At 32.0% G+C, this 19,201-nt stretch overlaps 1 protein-coding gene across 6 annotated transcripts in view; it reads left to right on the top strand.

Annotated features, from left to right (window-relative positions):
* Positions 1-15,148, top strand: part of LOC143072906 (uncharacterized) — a 34,823-nt gene extending 19,675 nt beyond the window's left edge. For 4 of the 6 annotated variants that reach the window (XM_076248063.1, XM_076248067.1, XM_076248066.1 and 1 more), the window contains exons 5-11: positions 1,937-2,129; positions 5,392-5,406; positions 7,918-8,868; positions 9,452-9,895; positions 10,195-10,283; positions 10,694-10,834; positions 11,731-15,148. In XM_076248063.1, the coding sequence (XP_076104178.1) occupies positions 1,937-2,129; positions 5,392-5,406; positions 7,918-8,868; positions 9,452-9,895; positions 10,195-10,283; positions 10,694-10,834; positions 11,731-13,444 (3,547 nt within the window). In that variant the 3' untranslated portion in view covers positions 13,445-15,148. Of the gene's footprint in view, positions 1-1,936; positions 2,130-5,391; positions 5,407-6,125; positions 6,141-7,917; positions 8,869-9,451; positions 9,896-10,194; positions 10,284-10,693; positions 10,835-11,730 lie in introns of all 6 variants that reach the window. The other 2 variants (XM_076248065.1, XM_076248069.1) reach the window with 2 other exon arrangements.
* Positions 15,149-19,201: the final 4,053 nt, after the last annotated feature.

Genomic DNA, 19,201 nt, shown 5'->3' with positions numbered 1-19,201 from the left:
TTCTTTTGTTGTTAGGTTGCTTTCTCATTGATATTGATTTTCCATGTGGACGTTCAATCAATTTGCTGTTTCTTAAATATTTGTTACAATTTTGATTTGTTAGATATCAGAAATATTTCAGTTGTTGCATATCATTGAAAGTGTAGGTGTAAATGGAAAACAGGTCTAGTTTGTCAATCATTATCATGATAATCTTATATAATAGAAGTAGATCACAGATTAGATTAAACATTTCTATGATTGTAAACTCAGAATGAACTTTATATGCTTAACATGATTTAATGGAGTAGAAATAAGTAAGATTTGACAAAGCCTCTCAAGCATTTTGTTGTTATTTAGGATAAACCAATATTATGGAACATCACATAGCAAATGAGGAAAAACAGCTTACAGTTTCCTACCAATACTTGCACTTTTATCATTTTTGTAGTCCTCTTATACACAACTGAATGTAATTGTTTTCATTTTAGACCCTTAATGTATGCAATAGAAAGAACAAAAAATAGCTCCACAAAAATTTGAAGAAAATCTATTCCTTCATCTAACATAAATAATCCTTTCTTTTCAACTCTACAGCTTTTCCCTGATTTTATTGTAAAGAGCTGGAAAAACAAGATTAAATAATGCCACTGATTATCTTAAAAGATGCATTTATTGATTTCATGCTAGTTACCTTACTACCTTACGGACTTAGTGGAAGTGCAATGTATACACCATAAAAAAGGATTTATCTGTACTGTTTCCTTGGAAACCCCTCTCAATAATCCTTGGTCCATTTTTGTAAAGTGGTTGCTTTATAGTTATTACTTTCATTTCCTGAACAGGGAATTGTAAATTGGAATTTTAATTATCTGTACTTTATTTTATAAATTTTACAAATTATCGTTTAAGTTTCTGGCCTTGCTAGTTGATTTGATTAAACAAACCTTGAGAAAGCCATTTAAAGAAATATCAACAAAAATATTTATTATAAAACCAAAGAAAGTGATCTGATATCGGAGATTAATGTGTGATATTTCACCCTGATATGTACAGATATCCATTTGTTTACGGTTACAATATTGATTATATATGATCTAGAAGTATAATTACTCTTCCCTTATACCCAAGGATGATTGAGGTGACATTCCATTCAGAAACAATAAATATATTTGTAGTTTTGTTTCTGACTGAACATTAGCTGATACTATCTAATATTAGATTATCAAATTAGATCTACCAATCTATTTATTTATCTGTCCATCAAACCCACAATTCAATAAGTAATAACACTGTACCTGTTAACTGCCTGAATTATTTCTTCTCACTGGTTAATTAATGGGGAGATGTTGATCGTAAACAGGCTCTAGGGATTACATACACCTTTAACTGACAATACTTTAACACTAACATATTTATTTTAAGCTCATTAGTAAAATTTTGCCTACAAGTCATATGGATGACTTTAATTTATTTGAATAATGCACTGTTGTAGAAAAGTACAAATTATAGATACAGACAAAGAAGAACAAACCAGAAGGGGAATACAAGATGTAAAAAATCAAGTTTCTAACTTTAGGCCAAAGAGGCACAAACACCTAAGTAATATGAGCCTTCACAAAATGTTCTCATTACAGCCTAGATATAGATAAAGAGTTAAATATAAAATAAGATGTGGTATGATTGCCAATGAGACAACTATCTACCCAAGTTTTTAAATGATGAAGATCAATAGGGTATTTATTTTAAAAAAAGAATAAGGGTTGCTTCATATTAGATAATGATGGCAAATGTCCTCTCTCTTCATGTTTTTGCATTATTTACCTTAACTTCTTAGTGGAAAACATGTATACATTTACTTGTTTTTGGGTTTAAAGCTGCTACAAGTATCAAAACAATAATATACTTTGAAGTTTTATATATAAAAATGTTTAATTGGTTAATGATTTATTCATAGGTATTCTGGTGTATACTGTGCTGTTCTGACAGGTTTTGCTAAAGGTCTTGACTATCGCCCAGGAGATAATTTCAAGGGAAGCGAGTACAATCACAGCTGGAATGCAGTCTACATTGATGACAATTGGTACCTGGTTGACTCTCACTGGGCTACCAGATATCTCATTTCAGAGAAAAATAACCCAGAAAATTTGGTTTGTATTTGTTGAGAATTTTTTGTCAAAGCTAGTAAATCATTTTCATTGTTTTGTTTGTTTGCCAGCATTGCTTAAGAATCATTTATCAAAGTTATTAAAACATCATAACAGAAATAGAAATGCCAAAGGGGTAAGGGAGATAATCCATGTAAAACTAAGTAAATTATATCCATAAATTATTTTTTATTTAATATTCTGTATTTCATTCAAATTCATTAATGCACAATGTATTTTCTCTAGCAAATTTACAGTTTGGTAATTTTAATTTAGTTTTTCGCTCAGAATCCCTTCAAAACTATCCATTATACAGATGCTTTCACAGTTCATTGCACTATTAATGGCAGAACACCATATACCTGACAGACACAGACATATATCTACAAATAATTTTATGATTTTTAAATCTTTATGTAATTAAGATTAAATAGCAAACTTTAAGAAATACAATCTCTTTTTGAAAATGTAATTATTTGGAAAAAGCTCCTTTACTTGGAACACCACACACTGTCAATACACTACCATCTCAAACATTTAGCACAGCTTATTATGTAGATTTTAGGTATGGCTTCTTTTTTAATTTTTAGGTCATTATTTTGATGTAACAAGTGTTGTATTATGATACTTTGAGAACAATAATTGTATATCATTGGGGGCGGGGTGTGATAAAGAATTTGTTAATTTGAAAATTTTAAAGAGGTAACTTTTTAATAGAGGATTTTTATAAATAGAAAAAATGAGGATCACTATAAATCCATTTTTTTTGATTTGAGCCATCACAAATTTAAGGTACCTGAAACACCTAAAGAAACATTTGTTTAATTGTTAAGAGTTGGAATATTGCTCTTGCTCTTGTGCTTTTCAACAATTTGTTTTTCAATGAAGAAACGAAAAAAAAAAACATTTCAAATATAATTTGTTTTTATACGACCGCAAATTTTGAAAAAATTTTCGTCGTATATTGCTATCACGTTGGCGTCGGCGTCGTCGTCGGCGTCGTCGTCGTCGTCGTCGTCGTCGTCCGTCGTCCGAATACTTTTAGTTTTCGCACTCTAACTTTAGTAAAAGTGAATAGAAATCTATGAAATTTTAACACAAGGTTTATGACCATAAAAGGAAGGTTGGTATTGATTTTGGGAGTTTTGGTCCCAACATTTTAGGAATAAGGGGCCAAAAAGGGCCCAAATAAGCATTTTCTTGGTTTTCGCACCATAACTTTAGTTTAAGTTAATAGAAATCTATGAAATTTTGACACAAGGTTTATGACCACAAAAGAAAGATTGGGATTGATTTTGGGAGTTTTGGTTTCAATAGTTTAGGAATAAGGGGCCAATAAAGGGCCCAAATAAGCATTTTTCTTGGTTTTTGCACAATAACCTTAGGTTAAGTAAATAGAAATCTATGAAATTTAAACACAATGTTTATGACCACAAAAGGAAGGTTGGTATTGATTTTGGGAGTTTAGGACCCAACAGTTTAGGAATTAGGGGCCAAAAAGGGACCCAAATAAGCATTTTTCTTGGTTTTCGCACTATAATGTTAGTATAAGTAAATAAAAATCTATGAAATTTAAACACAAGGCTTATGACCATAAAAGGAAGGTTGGTATTAATTTTGGGAGTTTTGGTCCCAACAATTTAGGAAAAAGGGGCCCAAAGGGTCCAAAATTAAACTTTGTTTGATTTCATCAAAATTGAATAATTGGGGTTCTTTGATATGCCGAATCTAACTGTATATGTAGATTCTCAACTTTTGGTCCCGTTTTCAAATTGGTCTACATTAAGGTCCAAAGGGTCCAAAATTAAACTTAGTTTGATTTTGACAAAAAATGAATCGGTTGGGTTCTTTGATATGTTGAATCTAAAAATGTACTTAGATTCTTGATTATTGAAGTTTTTTGGTCCAGTTTTCAAATTGGTCTACATTAAGGTCCAAAGGGTCCAAAATTAAACTTTGTTTGATTTCATCAAGAATTGAATCCTTGGGGTTCTTTGATATGCCAAATCTAACTGTGTATGTAGATTCTTCATTTTTGGTCCTGTTTTCAAATTTCAAATTCTACATTAAAGTCCAAAGGGTCCAAAATTAAACTAAGTTTGATTTTAACAAAAATTGAATTCTTGGGCCTCTTTGATATGCTGAATCTAAACATGTACTTAGATTTTTGATTATGGGCCCATTTTTCAAGTTGGTCCAAATCAGGATCTAAAATTATTATATTAAGTATTGTGCAATAGCAAGTCTTTTCAATTGCACAGTATTGTGCAATGGCAAGAAATATCTAATTGCACAATATTGTGAAATAGCTAATTTTTTTTTAATTAGAGTTATCTTTCTTTGTCCAGAATAGCAAGCAAGAAATATCCTATTGCACAATATTGTGCAATAGCAAGAATTTTTTTTAATTAGAGTTATCTTTCTTTGTCCAGAATCAACTTAAATCTTTGTTATATACAATATATAATGTATATACACTTTTTACTACCAACTGATAAATTAAAATAATCTTTACCATTCAGTGATAACAAGCAGTTTTTTTACATCTTAATATTTTATGATGTATTTAAATGAGTAGTTATTGTTGCAAACTCCATTAGAAATTTGAATTGATATCAGTTTTGAAAAAGGGAAACGGGGATGTGAAAAAAAAGGGGGGGGTTAAATTTTTCTCATTTCAGATTTCATAAATAAAAAGAAAATTTCTTCAAACATTTTTTTGAGAGGATTAATATTCAACAGCATAGTGATTTGCTCAAAGGCAAAAAAAACCTTTTAAGTTCATTAGACCACATTCATTCTGTGTCAGAAACCTATGCTGTGTCAACTATTTAATTTTAGATTTAAAAAGTTTGAAGAAGAAATCTTTAATTGATTTGTAAAATCTTGGCATTTGTTTTGTGTAAAAAAAACGCATGTAATGTCAAAAATTTGATCACAATCCAAATTCAGAGCTGTATCATGCTTGAATGTTTTGTCCATACTTGCCCCAACTGTTCAGGGTTCGACCTCTGCGGTCGTATAAAGCTGCGCCCTGCGGAGCACCTAGTTTAGTATTGTTTTTTTATCAACATCTTTCAGTGTGGTCGCAAAACGGTAAAAGTGTTTGAATACTTTTTTTTTTTTATTTTTAAAAACCAGTTATTTTTAATTTGCCTGTATTATTTTCTATTTTCTTCGATTGGTTCAAATGAATTGTTTGGTTTGAATTGCCCTTGTTTGATTTGTCCATTTCCATTATTTGATTTGCCCATGCTACTTTTAGGGCCGTCGAGTACAGGTAAGTTATCGCCTTGACAACTAGGTCACATTTTATACCTGAATGAATTCTTTTGGAAAATTTTTATTTTCCATGTTCCAAACAAATTATGTTTTGCATGCCTTGATTGCATCTCATTCATCATAATAAAATCCTGTTCAGAGTTTGTCATGAATAGCTCAGTAGTATATTAACTCTTTAACAAAGTAGGGGAAATAACTCTAAAACTTCAGACAAGTTGGAAAGTTCTGTTTTAGACATAGAAATACGGTTAGACATGGTCACTTCTATTTGATTGGATATATAATAACAACCTATTTCATTTCAAAATGTTTAAAATTGAGCGCCATTGATTCAACGACTATTATGAAAGTTTTAAGTGTAAAGATTAAGAGAGGGTGTGCAGACAAGGGACCTTAGGTCTACTGATAAAAGTTTCAGAGCCACTACATATGCTGGACATACAGATAGTGCATTTGTAATTGGCGATGGTACAGTTTAATTTGGATCTCTCTAAGGTGAAGCTTGTAATAAGGAAATATGTTGTACATGTACTAACTGTATTTCTTGTTCATTCAACTTCCAAACCTGAAAGTCTGGACCAAATACATTACAGCATGAGCACAGGGGTCTAATCAGTATATCAGCCCAATTCTTCTATGGAAGCCTGAATGAGCAAAATTATAAGCCTTTACTGAAGTTTGTCATGTATAATCATCTCAAAAACATTTTATGTACAGGAATGTCTACACAAGGTAAAAACTGAAAAAAAATAATATCTAATTTTATCACATTGTATCATTGGTCTCAATTTACTTTCTACTAATATATTCTTACTTCCCAAATTATGAATCTACATCAGAGTATTGTTGATAACTATACTGCAGCTTTTGCATGAGGAAAGTTCTTGTTTTCCAAACTTGGTGTTATTGAAGTTTCAACAGTAGTAAAAAAATGGAATTAGAATTATTTTGGCTGGTTCAGTAACTGACACAGCATGGTATTAACTGCTTACATGTTCATTTGTATATTTTTCTAACCAAATGTATGTCATATAAATGTCTATAAAGAAAATGTCATCCATAATTTCCAATGCTATTGATAAGATGAAGAACAATGTAAGTTTTTTTTTTCATCATCATATCAGCTAACCATAGGCTTCTTAAACCACTTTGTGAAGGATTCAACCATGACAAAAATGATTAGAAGAGAAATTCAAAAAAAAACTTTAAGTTATTCCCTAAATTGAGTTTGATTTTGTATAAAATCACCTTTACTATCAAAGAAAGATGCTTTTCTACCCCTTTTATACCTTAGGCAATGTAATAACTTAAGAGTTAAATGTTTTGACCTTTTGGTCAGTCAGATATTTGTTAGTGGTCATTTTGTTGTCACATTGATAGCACCTTCATTTTTGGTCATACCCTCTTCAAAGGACAAATATTTCCACTATCAAAACTGCAGATGGGGCACTATTTTTATGGGCTCTTTCCCTTCATGGGAAGGACATATAATCCCTGCTTTATCCAATACCAAATAACATTGTAAAATATGGATGACAATTCATTAAACAGTAAACGACAAAGAAATTGGTTGAATTGAAGTTTCAGTAAAAAAAAAAACTAGCTTGTCAGCAGTTAATCACATTCTTTTGTTAAAATGGTGAAAGCAACTAACTTGGATTGGAACTTTCACATTATTGAAATGGTTCATCATTTTATTCATTTTTATTTCATTATAATTCAAATGCCTTCTAGACTATGAGGTGCACAATGTATGCAGGGGTCCAGCTACGATGAAGAAACATGGGTTGAAATCATTAAATTGAACAACAGCCATAAATTTTTATCATATCCTTAAAACTAATGGTCAATATTTAACCTTTGCAAACAGAATTGAATGTTCCTGATTGAAATTTTTTGTCCAGTAACAAGCCTTATTCTTTCCAAAGCATAATATTACTAAAACTGTTAATTGTTTTTTGTTTACATCACTTTTTTAAAGTTGTAATACCTTAAATGATTGAAGAAAGAAAATATAATATTTATATAATTAGTATATAATTAATATAAATTTAAACCAATTAATACCACTGGGTTCTAGTATACATTTATACATTTGTACTTCTATTTCACAATTTTATTGATTTTATCTGTAATAGATGCAACATATTAATTCTTGATATATATAGGTTCAGTTCAAAATGCATGCAAAATTTCCCAAAAAATGTTTTAAAAAACCTCTTAATTATGTATAGCGTTTCTAAAAATAATGTAATAACCTTTAACAAAAAGAGAGATAGAACCATATGAATGTTGAAATTTAGTAACTTTATCCCCTGAAAATTCCCCCTTTTTTTCATAGTGTTGGCCCCCTGACTTAATAAACACTTTTGAAGTTTGTAAGCCATCTTCATGTAGAAAATAATTGAAGTTATAGAGAAAAGGTTATAGATTTTTTTTAATGCATCCAAAGAATTTTGAGGAACCCATGCTTCTGGATTATGACTTAATTATCTATTCTTTTTTTCAGGTATATGAATATGATGACTTTTACTTCATGACAGATCCAGAACAACTCATCTACAGTCATTGGGCCAAAAATGATAAGTGGCAACTTCTGACCAGACCTTTATCCTTGCCTGAATTTGAAGACTTGCCTCTCGTCAAATCTTACTTCTTTAAATGTGGAATGTACTTCATCTCCCACCAGAAAGGGGTTGTAGGCACAGAGAATGGTAGAATAGCACTAACAGTTGGCTTTGTAAAACCTACAAACTTCACCTACAAAATCACTGTCTGTGGATCCAATGAAGAAACTCACAAGGGACAGAAACTGAAGAGCTTTGCCATGCAAGAAACTTCGCACAACCAAGCCACATTTATCCTCAGAGCTCCAAAACCTGGTTCTTATTACTTTACTATTTTTGCCCAGCTCTTAACAGGAGATATTGGAATAAAGAATGTCTTCACAGCATCAGCAGAATATAAAGTCAATGCTGACAAGGCTTCTTCCGATGCTGTTCCCCTTCCTAACTGTTCAGATAGTAACTGGGGTCCAGGGATACCAGTAGACCAGATGGGACTGGAACCCAGTGTTAAAGATGCTGTCATACCAACAAGTGATGGAAAGGTCAGCTTGGAGTTCAAGAAAACAAGACCATCTTATATTCTCTGCAAACTACGAAAACCAGGTATGAAAGATGACGAATTGGAGAAATGTGTCAGTGAAACAGACCAAGGGGACAAGGTGCTTGTTACAGCTCAACTACCAGCCAAGGGTGAATACGGACTGGAAATCTACGGGAATGATCCAGCTAAAGATGGTGACACCTATACACATATCTGTCAATACTTTGTTCACTATGCTCCTCCTGATGAACAGAATAAGGCATTTTATCAAGAGGCACCACAGAGGCGTACTGTGGCACCAGCACAACAAGCTACTATTAGCCAGGTGGGATATCCTGGAGGCACTGCTGGGGTAAGTCATGTCATGCATTAGGTTGTTGTATTAAATACGGAGACACATTTCCTGAGGCTGATTCACAGAAAATCGGATTTACCATGTATGCTTCTGAAATTTATTCTCTCTGTTAGCCACCTAACATGGGATCTTTTTAAATGAGACAAACACATAATTCTTGAAGTAAATAAAGTATAGCATGGTATAAAACATTCTATATTCTCAAATGTGATATTTTCTTTAGGGGTAAACAAAAAATTGCTATCTTTTTGAGAGAAAAAAATGTATGATTTAAAAAAAAATATATAATTTATGAAAATTAATTTGTCTCGTTTAATTTTCATAAAATTTTGACAATAGTTGCTTTGACCCTTTGACAAAAATATAAAAAAAAATCAAGAAATTTGAACCACACACTTTATTGTAAAAAAAATCATTTGATATTTGGCAGTTAACAAAAAACAAATTTTGATCATTGAGAAGCTTTATATTTCCTTAACAATAGAATGTGATTAAAAGGTTCAGCTGATTTTTACAGAGTTAACTTCCTGTAGTGTTATGTATCACCTTAATTTTCAAATTTTCATTTTATTTGTTACAGGTAACACAAGGAATGAATAACATGAATGTTGGAGACCAAGATTTTGTTGATCTAGAAAACCTCCCACCACCTCCTCCAGAGATGCTTCAACAGCAGTATCTATATGGTACAGTACCTGATAGTAGACAGCAGGGTGTGTATGGAGGTCTGGGATCCCAGCAGGGACAGGGTACACCTGAATTTACCCCAGGGGCAGGTAATGTTATTGTTCCTCAACAACAGCAAGCTGGTGTCAGTAACATTCCTCCCAGCAGTAAACCAATCCAAGTTGAGAAGAGAGCTGTTGGTCAGGAGCCACCAGCACCACCTAGTGAGTTCAAGCTCCAACCAGTCACTGCAGAGAAAACTGCTGCTCCAGCTCCAGGTCCAGCCACTAAACAGAAACCAACATTAGATGCCATTGACAGAAATGTTCTACATACAGTTGATGACCATGCTATACAGGTATGATGTTAAATATTCTTATTTTCTTAAATTGGTAGAAATTTGATATTCTTTCATTGTGGGGGAACATTTCAAGTAATAAAATGAAATTGCATTCATTTTTTCAATTGGTAATACTAAGTACTTGAAAGGAGTAGATTATAGAGACCAATGGATTTTGACAAGACAAACTGAATCATATCTTAATAATTCATAACATTCTTGAGATTAATAGAAATGTATATTTAAATTAGGTTGGACTTCATTTTTGGTATACTTGGAAAAATTACACACCAATAGTTTTTGTTTTTCTATTACAGGTATCCAAGAGCGAACATTCAAGTTTCAGAGATTTGGTTTGGGATTTGATCTATTCAAAGAGTATCACAAATGAAATTGAAAAAGTCAGGTAATTCTTCCTTAAACTTTGCAGTTAAAATCTTAACATTTAAAAATAGGTGACTAAATGAAATTTGCCAAAGACATTTGCAACACATCTATTTAATAGAAATACAGATGATCATTTTTTTTTACAAGAAAAATTATTATGAACATTTTACAGTTATTCAGTTAATGTATCACCAAAAAAATAGTATAGATATGTATAATAAAAATTAAGTTAAACCCTATTTGATTATCAAATTGTAATGAGGGACAGGAAGTATAAGAAAGATGTCAATTAAAAATACACCAATAGGTGCTATGATTGTGTACTTGTTCAGTAAATTTTTGAAACAATGCCTTACATAAGTTTATTAGATATAAAGTGAAAACATAGGTTATATATATAAGAATTTGTTTGACTTTATACTTTTACAGAGTTATCTTTAGATGGTTAGCCACCAAGAATCTGAAAGAAATGCATTTTGACAATGTAGAAAAAGGCAGTCCAGAAGAAGTACTGTTGGGATTAAAGACTGGAAAGACAACATATGCTATGGTTTTTGACACTATGTGCAAGTATGTAGGAGTAAAGCAAAGCATTCAAATAAATATGAAAACATACCCGACAAAAAAACTTGATAAAAAGATCTCAAATTCAAAAACAGATAAAAACTTACAAAACTGTAAAACTGTAAAGGGAGATAATTAAAGGGAAATCAAGAAAAATGTTTTCCTTACAAAGGGAGATAAGTGAAGTTGAAACTTAGCATAAAATTTCTGCTGTTTAAAAAACCTTACAAAGGACTTGCAAATTTCAAACATTATACAGCTTTTAAAAATGACACAATTTTTTGCATCCTGTTCCAGAATTAAATGAAGTAAATTGAGAAAAAGAGCATAAAATTTATATATCTTAATATTGCAAACACATAAGTGGCATGTATACAACAAAAAATACACATACATTGTATATGTTGTTAATCATATTTGAAAAGAACGAATTTAAGACATTGATGAAATAAATAGATAAAGGGTGACAATTGTATTAGTCTTTTGCTTGCAGTTATTTCTAGTTACAAATTACATAAATGGCATTTTGTTTGTTGAGCTGGTAAACTTATTTGTAAGCAGCAAAATATAGTCAGATATGGGGGGAAAATACTTCTATTTTGAGACTTTTGTCAGAAAACTAATCAGATATGGGGGGAAAATACTTCCATTTTGAGACTTTTGTCAGAAAACTAATCAGATATGGGGGGAAAATTCTTCCATTTTGAGACTTTTGTCAGAAAACTAACATGATGCTAATTTGATATAATTTGTTATCTGAAAGCTGAAATGAAAATAAAAGCACAACATCCATAAAACATTCTATTTATATAAATCTATTCACCATTTAATCAGCATATTAAAATTATATTAAATTCATCTTCATTAGTGTAATTATTAAAAATATCATTTCATAATTTCAGTTATGCAGGTCTCCATTCCAAGATCATCAGTGGATATGCCAAAGGAGCAGATTACAAACCTGGTCAGAGTTTTACACCTGGAACCAATCAACATTCATGGAATGCTGTCTACATCTATGGTACATGGTGTCTGATCGATTGTCATTGGGCAGCCAGACGCATCATTGGAAAACAAACAACTCATGAAGAATTCCATTACCAACTTGATGAGTATTTCTTCCTGCCAGACCCTCATCAACTCATCTACACTCATTTCCCAGAAGACACAAAGTGGCAGTTATTAGAGAGGCAAGTTTCATTAGAGGAATTTGAAAGTATGCCTCATATGAAACCTCAGTTCTTCAAGTATGGTTTAGAATTTGTTAGCCATCGTACAGCAGTGATTTACGGAAGAGGAGAGTGTAATATCCGCTTGAGGTATCCAGCACACAGAATTGTAGTGGCATTTAATTTCACTATTCAATATGAAGATGGAAGAGAAGAATTTATGGGAACTAAATTAAATAAATACGGAATGCAAGAAAGTGTTGGTGGAATTGCCTCATTTAGGTTACGGCTACCTGAGAAAGGATCATACATAATATACATATATGCCAAAGAAGATACACAAGAAAACAAGGACAATGTTTATGCACAGGTGTGTGAATTTAAGATCGTTCAAGAGGAAGTGACATCACCACCTCCACAACCATTCCCACCATGTGCATATTTAAATTGGGGACCTGGCACTGCATTCTTCAAATATGGTCTTCAGACATACCAGACAACAGCTACAATCTTAACGAGAGAAGGCAAAGTAGAATTACAAATTAGGATACCTAAACAAATGCAATTTATGGCAAAATTAAAGCATAATGAAATGAGTGACTCTGAACTTGAAGGTTACATAATGAATCGTGTTGTAGGCAATACTGCATACTTCAATATCACGGCACCATGCAGAGGAGAATTTGGATTGGAAATCTACGCCAATGATCCTTCAATGGAAGGCCAAACCTTGTATCATGTAGCCCAATATATGATCGAATGTCACGAAGACGTGAAAACCGTGCCACTACCAAAATTGCCACATGGTTATCTAGGGCCACAACCAAAATTTAATGAATTCGGTTTGAACACTCTTAGTCATCATGATTCTGTCATTCATTTAGAAACAAATTCTGTAGAAATCCAATTTGCAACTGCTCAAGAAATGAGAGTGACTGCCAATTTAATTGGAGTCGAGGATGAGAAAGAACACCCAGATCTGGTCTTCACACAAACACAAGGATCTATTGTGAGTTTTGTTATCCACATGCCAGCAACAGGCTTCTACAAACTACAACTGTATGCCATACCAGCACGTGATCCCAGCCAACAGCTTCCAGGGGTATACAACTATTTGATCAACTGTCAGAAAGCCACTCGTCCAGCTGTACCTTTCCCCAAACAGTATGCCCAGTGGAAGGAAGGATGTTACATGTGGGAGCCTTTGACACTTCACAAAGATACCACTTCTGCAACTGTCAACTTCAGAATTGGAATACCAAAGGCAGAAGCCGTGGCTGTTGTAGCTGATAGTGACTGGAATCATCTACAGTCGTCAACACCGGGTGTCTGGGAAGGTAAAGTGCCACTGGATAAGCACTACGGTCGAGGAGTCAAGGTCACAGTTAACGCTAATTATGGTGGAGATAAAACAAATTATGCTACCTTGCTTGAATATAACATTTAACTTAACCAATTTGTGTATCATGCATTTCTAATTCTTTTAATTAGTGATATGTTCCAAAGTGACATGATATAAACATCAAACATTCAAGTGACTGTGAGTCAGTTGAAGTCAAATGGTAGTCTGTAAGATAAAGTTAGTTTTGGTTTGTTATTGAAAGCTAATCATTTTATTTATATTTGCATAGTTCAGTGTAACCAGCTCATGACATCATCTTATTGATAAAGAAACATTCAAATTTCATATCCCTTTGAAACTTATCACACATTATAAAGTAGCTGCAATTTTTATTTTATATGCAACATTTGCTTTTAGTTTTTCTGTGATAGGCATTAGGTTTATATATTATTGATACTGTAGAGCACATGATTTTTATTTGTTCTTTGTTGTGCCTTTGCCAGATATGTGTATTGTTACATGTGTAAGGTCTCATCTGCCTCTTCTGACCTCTTAGTATTTAAAGCAGAATCTCTGTTCCTAAATCATGACTGTTCTATAACCTTTTTTTTTTTTAAATTGAATAGTGTTTGTTTTCTTATTTTTAATTTAAGAGAAAGTGAAGAATTCAAGTTTGTATTCAGATTTTTTTCTAATTGCTGGTTAATTAGAAAGAAAATTATTAAATGAATTAAAATTGATTTCTGTCTAGACATAACGAAGATGTTTTGATTGGATTTTTCCTTTTAATAGTAGATTTTGAGTCCATCCTATAATGGTTTGTCATATTTCAAGTAAGATATAAATTGGGCATTAAATTCAATGAAATATTTTTAGTTCAAACTACTTTAATGAGAAAGTTTTCTTGTGATTTAAAAAACAAATAAGCTTATTCATTGAAAACAATGGCAATGCATTTTGTAGACTCATTTCATATTCCTGGTACTTGGCCTGAAATTCGATTTATTGAATCAAGACATGATAGTTCATTATGTTACTAAAATGTCTTAACAGTTCATGTTAAAGGCTTCATTTCAGATTTATATCTCATAACTAAAATTTTCATATTTTTTGGAATGAAGAGTGCAATAGACAAACAAATTAGTATTTAGTATTATTGTGGTTATTTCTATCTAAAAGATTTGAACCTATAAAAAGTTAACACATAATAAGTTTGAGGTGTATTGGAACAGTATTGATTTGTAAAGAAGTTGTGATGATAAATGGCTGTTATAAAGATGGTGCATACACATATTTTTGTTATTGAGGTTATTTTAGTGTTAATTAATTATGGGACAATATGCAATGACTAATTGTTAATGAGTTTGTGGGTATATTGGTTAGAACAAACATTTTAATTACCAGAGAACAAATTTTGTTTTCATTTGTACACAGAAGTTATGCAGGCTTAAAGCTCTGCATTTTTCTGTTGTACATGAATGAATTTTCTTTCAAAATATTTTGACATCAGTTTGAAATCATCTTGAAAAAAAAGCTTGAAGCCTTCATTTCTCATCCAAGAATTTAAATACTCAAAATGACTACCTGTACTGAAAATTTTCTACATTTTTTACCTTCAAAGTTTGTTACAAGTGAGAATTTATATTGTCCAAATTAAGTTCTTCCAATTTGCATGATGGTAGTCTACTTTAGAACTACTGAGGATATAGTTATATCTTGCTGGACATTTTCTTATCTTAAATTTATTGAAAATGCTTGTAAGCTTATAAAATTTATTGTTATTAGATATTAAATCAAGCAGTGCTTATACTTTTTGATTTCATTATTTCTCTACGAAATCCAATTGATACCCAATATAAAATCCTTCTGAATTGCAAGTCTTGTTTGACGTTACGAAAGACAACTCGATTTAATTAAATTTCAGAATCTCTGTTCCTAATTTATAACTGTTCTAGAAACTGGCTTTTGTCAGCTTTTTGTTGCCCAGTCTTTAGTTTTTTTGGTGATGTTTTGTATACTGTATACCAATTAATATGTTATGGTGACACAAACTATCCTGAGATCACAACTTTTTGGAATTTTTGGTCTTCAATGCTCTTCAACTTTATACTTGATTGGCTTTTTAATAATTTTGGTCTGAGTGTTACTGATGAGTCTTATGCAGATGAATCAAATTATAAGCCTGGTACTTTTGATAACTATTATTGCTTTTTCATTTCTGTAGTCTTCAAAAGTAGCTTCCTTAATGAAAAAGATATGGTGTGCTTTGTAAAATTTTCAATTCTTCACCTTAACATAAGGTTTAGGAAGTTTTCTTGGTGTGTTATAAAGGTCAAAAGAGTTGAAATAAAGAATTTTGTTTAGAGTTTGTGGAAGAGTGAATCTTTGATAGATAATCTAAATGGTTTAATAAATGCAACAGTAGTATACTGCAGCTGCTGTTCAAAGGTCATACATTGATTAAGAGAAAACAAATCCAAGTTACAAATTAAAAACAAGGGAAATACATCAACTATAAGCTCTTCAACTTCGTACTTTATTTGGCTTTTTGATCTAAACTTTTTTGGATTCGAGCGTCACTGATGAGTCTTTTGTAGACGAAATGCGCGTCTGGCGTATATATAAAATTTAGTCCTGGTATCTATGATGAGTTTATTTACGAAACAATTGAACAATAGAAACACCGAACTGCAACAATATAAAACACAACAACATGCACAGAAATTGACTCGGAAAACAACTGCAACTTTCATGACTTGGTACAGGACATTTTAAAATTTCAAGAAAAATCTATGAAAACTACTGATTTACTTTTAAGTTCAGTCTCGTCATGTTTTGTCTGGCAAATGTTGGAGAATGCAAGGTTCATAAGGCTAATAAGGTAGGAACAGAGTTAACTATTTGTGTTAAATGGAGGTGAAATATATCAGGGAAATTGAAAATAGCCTAACAAAATTGAAAAAAAAACCAAAGACAAACAACAACAGACCAAACGAAACATAGAAACACGAACCCCACCAAAAACCTGGGATGAGGTGGAAGGGTACGCAGATCCTGCTTCACACATGTTGCTTATGTAAGTACAAACTGCTTTTAGTCAGGTCTCTCAGTCTGTCACGAAATATAAGTTCCAAATTGAAATATTCCGTATTATTATTTCTAATGGAACAAGTATGCCGGTATTTATTCCTAACGGAATAAAGGTTATAGAATATGTGTTCACACAGGAACAGATAATATTGCATTGTTTATAAGGTTTCCAGAGAAAGAGAAAACGTTATATTTCTAAAGGAACAAAAGTTTGGTAATCCATATTTCATATTCAGATTACTTGCGAAGTTTCTTCTGTCATACATTTCTTTTTGGTATTAACATCAAAGAAAACGAAGAAAATTTACCATCATTATACTAGATACCAAAACTTCACAATACTCCATATTAAAAACGATACATAGCTGGGTCATCAAAATGTTCGACTAAACATCTTTCTAAAGTACTGACTACTATTCTTAAAGATGGGCTTCAAAAATATTGTAATGAGATGTATTCTACCAGTGGTGTTAACCAGATGTGGATTCTCAAAAATTCGAAAGATCCACTGCTTAATCTTTAATCACAATCTTTGCAATTTTGCAGCAACATAAAGACTTGATTTTTCTACGCTTTACACTACTATTCCCCATGCTCAGTTGAAAGATCGACTTCAACATGTCATTACACAGAGCTTTTCCATAAAAATTGGAATCGTAGATACAAATTTCTTGTTTTGGGTTACAATGATTCATATTTTGTGAAGAACCACACTGAATCTACCAGAAAATATACTGAAGATGATATCAAAATGCTGGACTTTTTAATCGACAATATATTTGTTGAGTTTGGAGGATTTATATTTCAACAGACAGTCGATATTCCAATGGGTACTAATTGTGCAGCTCTTCTGGCTGATTTGTTTTTGTATTCGTATGAACAATGATGAAGCAGAATTCATTCAGAACCTTCTAAAAAAGAAAAAGCATCTTGCGAAATTCTTTAATTTTTACTTTCCGATATAATGATGATGTCCTATCATTGAATAACCCTTATTTCAGCCAACACTTACATCTCATATATCCTAGTGAACTTGAAATTAAGGATACTACTGATACCAGAAGGACTGCTTCATACCTTGATCTTTTCCTCAATATTGACACAGATGGACGACTTCACACGAAAATCTATGGTAAACGAGACGATTTCAACTTCCCATGGCCAATTATCAATTTCTCATTTCTCAGCAGTAACATACCATCTGTCCCTTTGTATGGTGTCTACATATCTCAATTGATACGTTATGCTCGTGCATGTTCACACTATGCGGACTTCATATACAGGAGTGTGCTCCTAACGCAGAAACCGCTCCAATAAAGGTATGAGGAAGACAGATTAAAAATGACACTCCGTAAATTTTACGAGCACCATCACGAATTGGTTGATCCATACGATGTGTCTTTGTCCAAACTAACTAAGGACCTTTTTTTACAACGTGTTAGATAGTGATTTGTCATTACGTCGTCTGATCTTTTAATTACCAAACGTGACTTATTCCCGATTGTGACTGTTTTGCCGAGTGTGAATTCGAATTCATCATGGTACTTTTCTATCCGAAATTCATGTAAAAAAACTATTTAGTTTTGATGTAATGTTTGTTATTCTCATCGGATTTTGTCAAATGTCTTATCGTTTGTAGTTGATAAACTTAATTTTTACTGTTGTATTCGTGTGTTATGGTAAAGATAATTTATCATCCAGTTCATTTATTAGATTTTAGTTTCGTTCAGCTAAATTTATACGATATACTTGGTTTACAGTTTGATTTAGAAGAAATATCGGCATAGATAAATAATAAATTAATTATCTAATTACTACCACAATTTGATATTAATTAGTATTGTAATTTTCATTGTTATTAATAAATGTTATATCAACATTACAAACCTAATCTTGAAATCTATCCTATTTTTGGGAAATTTTTAGACATTCATATTTGACGTCACTTAAATTTGTGCGTTTATCGATTTGGCTAAGGCGGCTGTGAATTTTTATATGCTGGTTTAGGTTATTTATCTATCCGTTTTTATTTTGTAGTTAGTCGCCGGTTTTATCATTTATATCTATTATATAGTCATTTTATAAAAAAAAAATACTGTTTGCAAAAGTTTGAATTATTCTAAATAATAAGGATGTTATTATTCCAGGCAGAAAACCCTAGCCGTATTGGGCACAACGTTTTGGAACTTTTGGTCCTCAATGCTCTTCAACTTTGTAATTTTTTGTATATTTTTTTAATTTTTTGGCTTTCGAACTTTTTTCACCAGAGCGTCACAGGTTAGTCTTGTGTGGACGAAACGCGCGTCTGGTGTATACAATTTTAAACCTGGCACCTTTTGTTAGCCATTATTCGTGTGTTTCTCTGACCTAGATGTTCTCCCATTTATTTGTATTGTAGTCCTTTCATGTAATCTTGTCATTTTAATGTTATATTTAACATTGCCATAAAAGCGGGTGGTTTGGCATGCCACAAAACCAGGTTCAACCCACCATTTTTTTTGGTTAAAATGTCCTGTACCAAGTCAGGAAAATGGCCATTGTTATATATTAAAGTTCGTTTCTGTGTGTGTTACATTATAATGTTGTGTTTCTGTTGTGTCGTAGTTCTCTTATATTTGATGTGTTTCCCTCAGTTTTAGTTTGTAACCCGGATTTGTATTTTTCTCAATCGAACAGCGGTATACTACTGTTGCCTTTCAACGTCCTTGACTCGATTTGCATGGTTTAATGAATGCGTGAATAAGTTGTGAGCTTTGAAAATAACAAAACAAA

Source organism: Mytilus galloprovincialis, chromosome 4, assembly GCF_965363235.1.
Source record: "Mytilus galloprovincialis chromosome 4, xbMytGall1.hap1.1, whole genome shotgun sequence".
NCBI lineage: Eukaryota > Metazoa > Mollusca > Bivalvia > Mytilida > Mytilidae > Mytilus > Mytilus galloprovincialis.
This window is presented reverse-complemented; position numbering and strand designations above follow the sequence as displayed.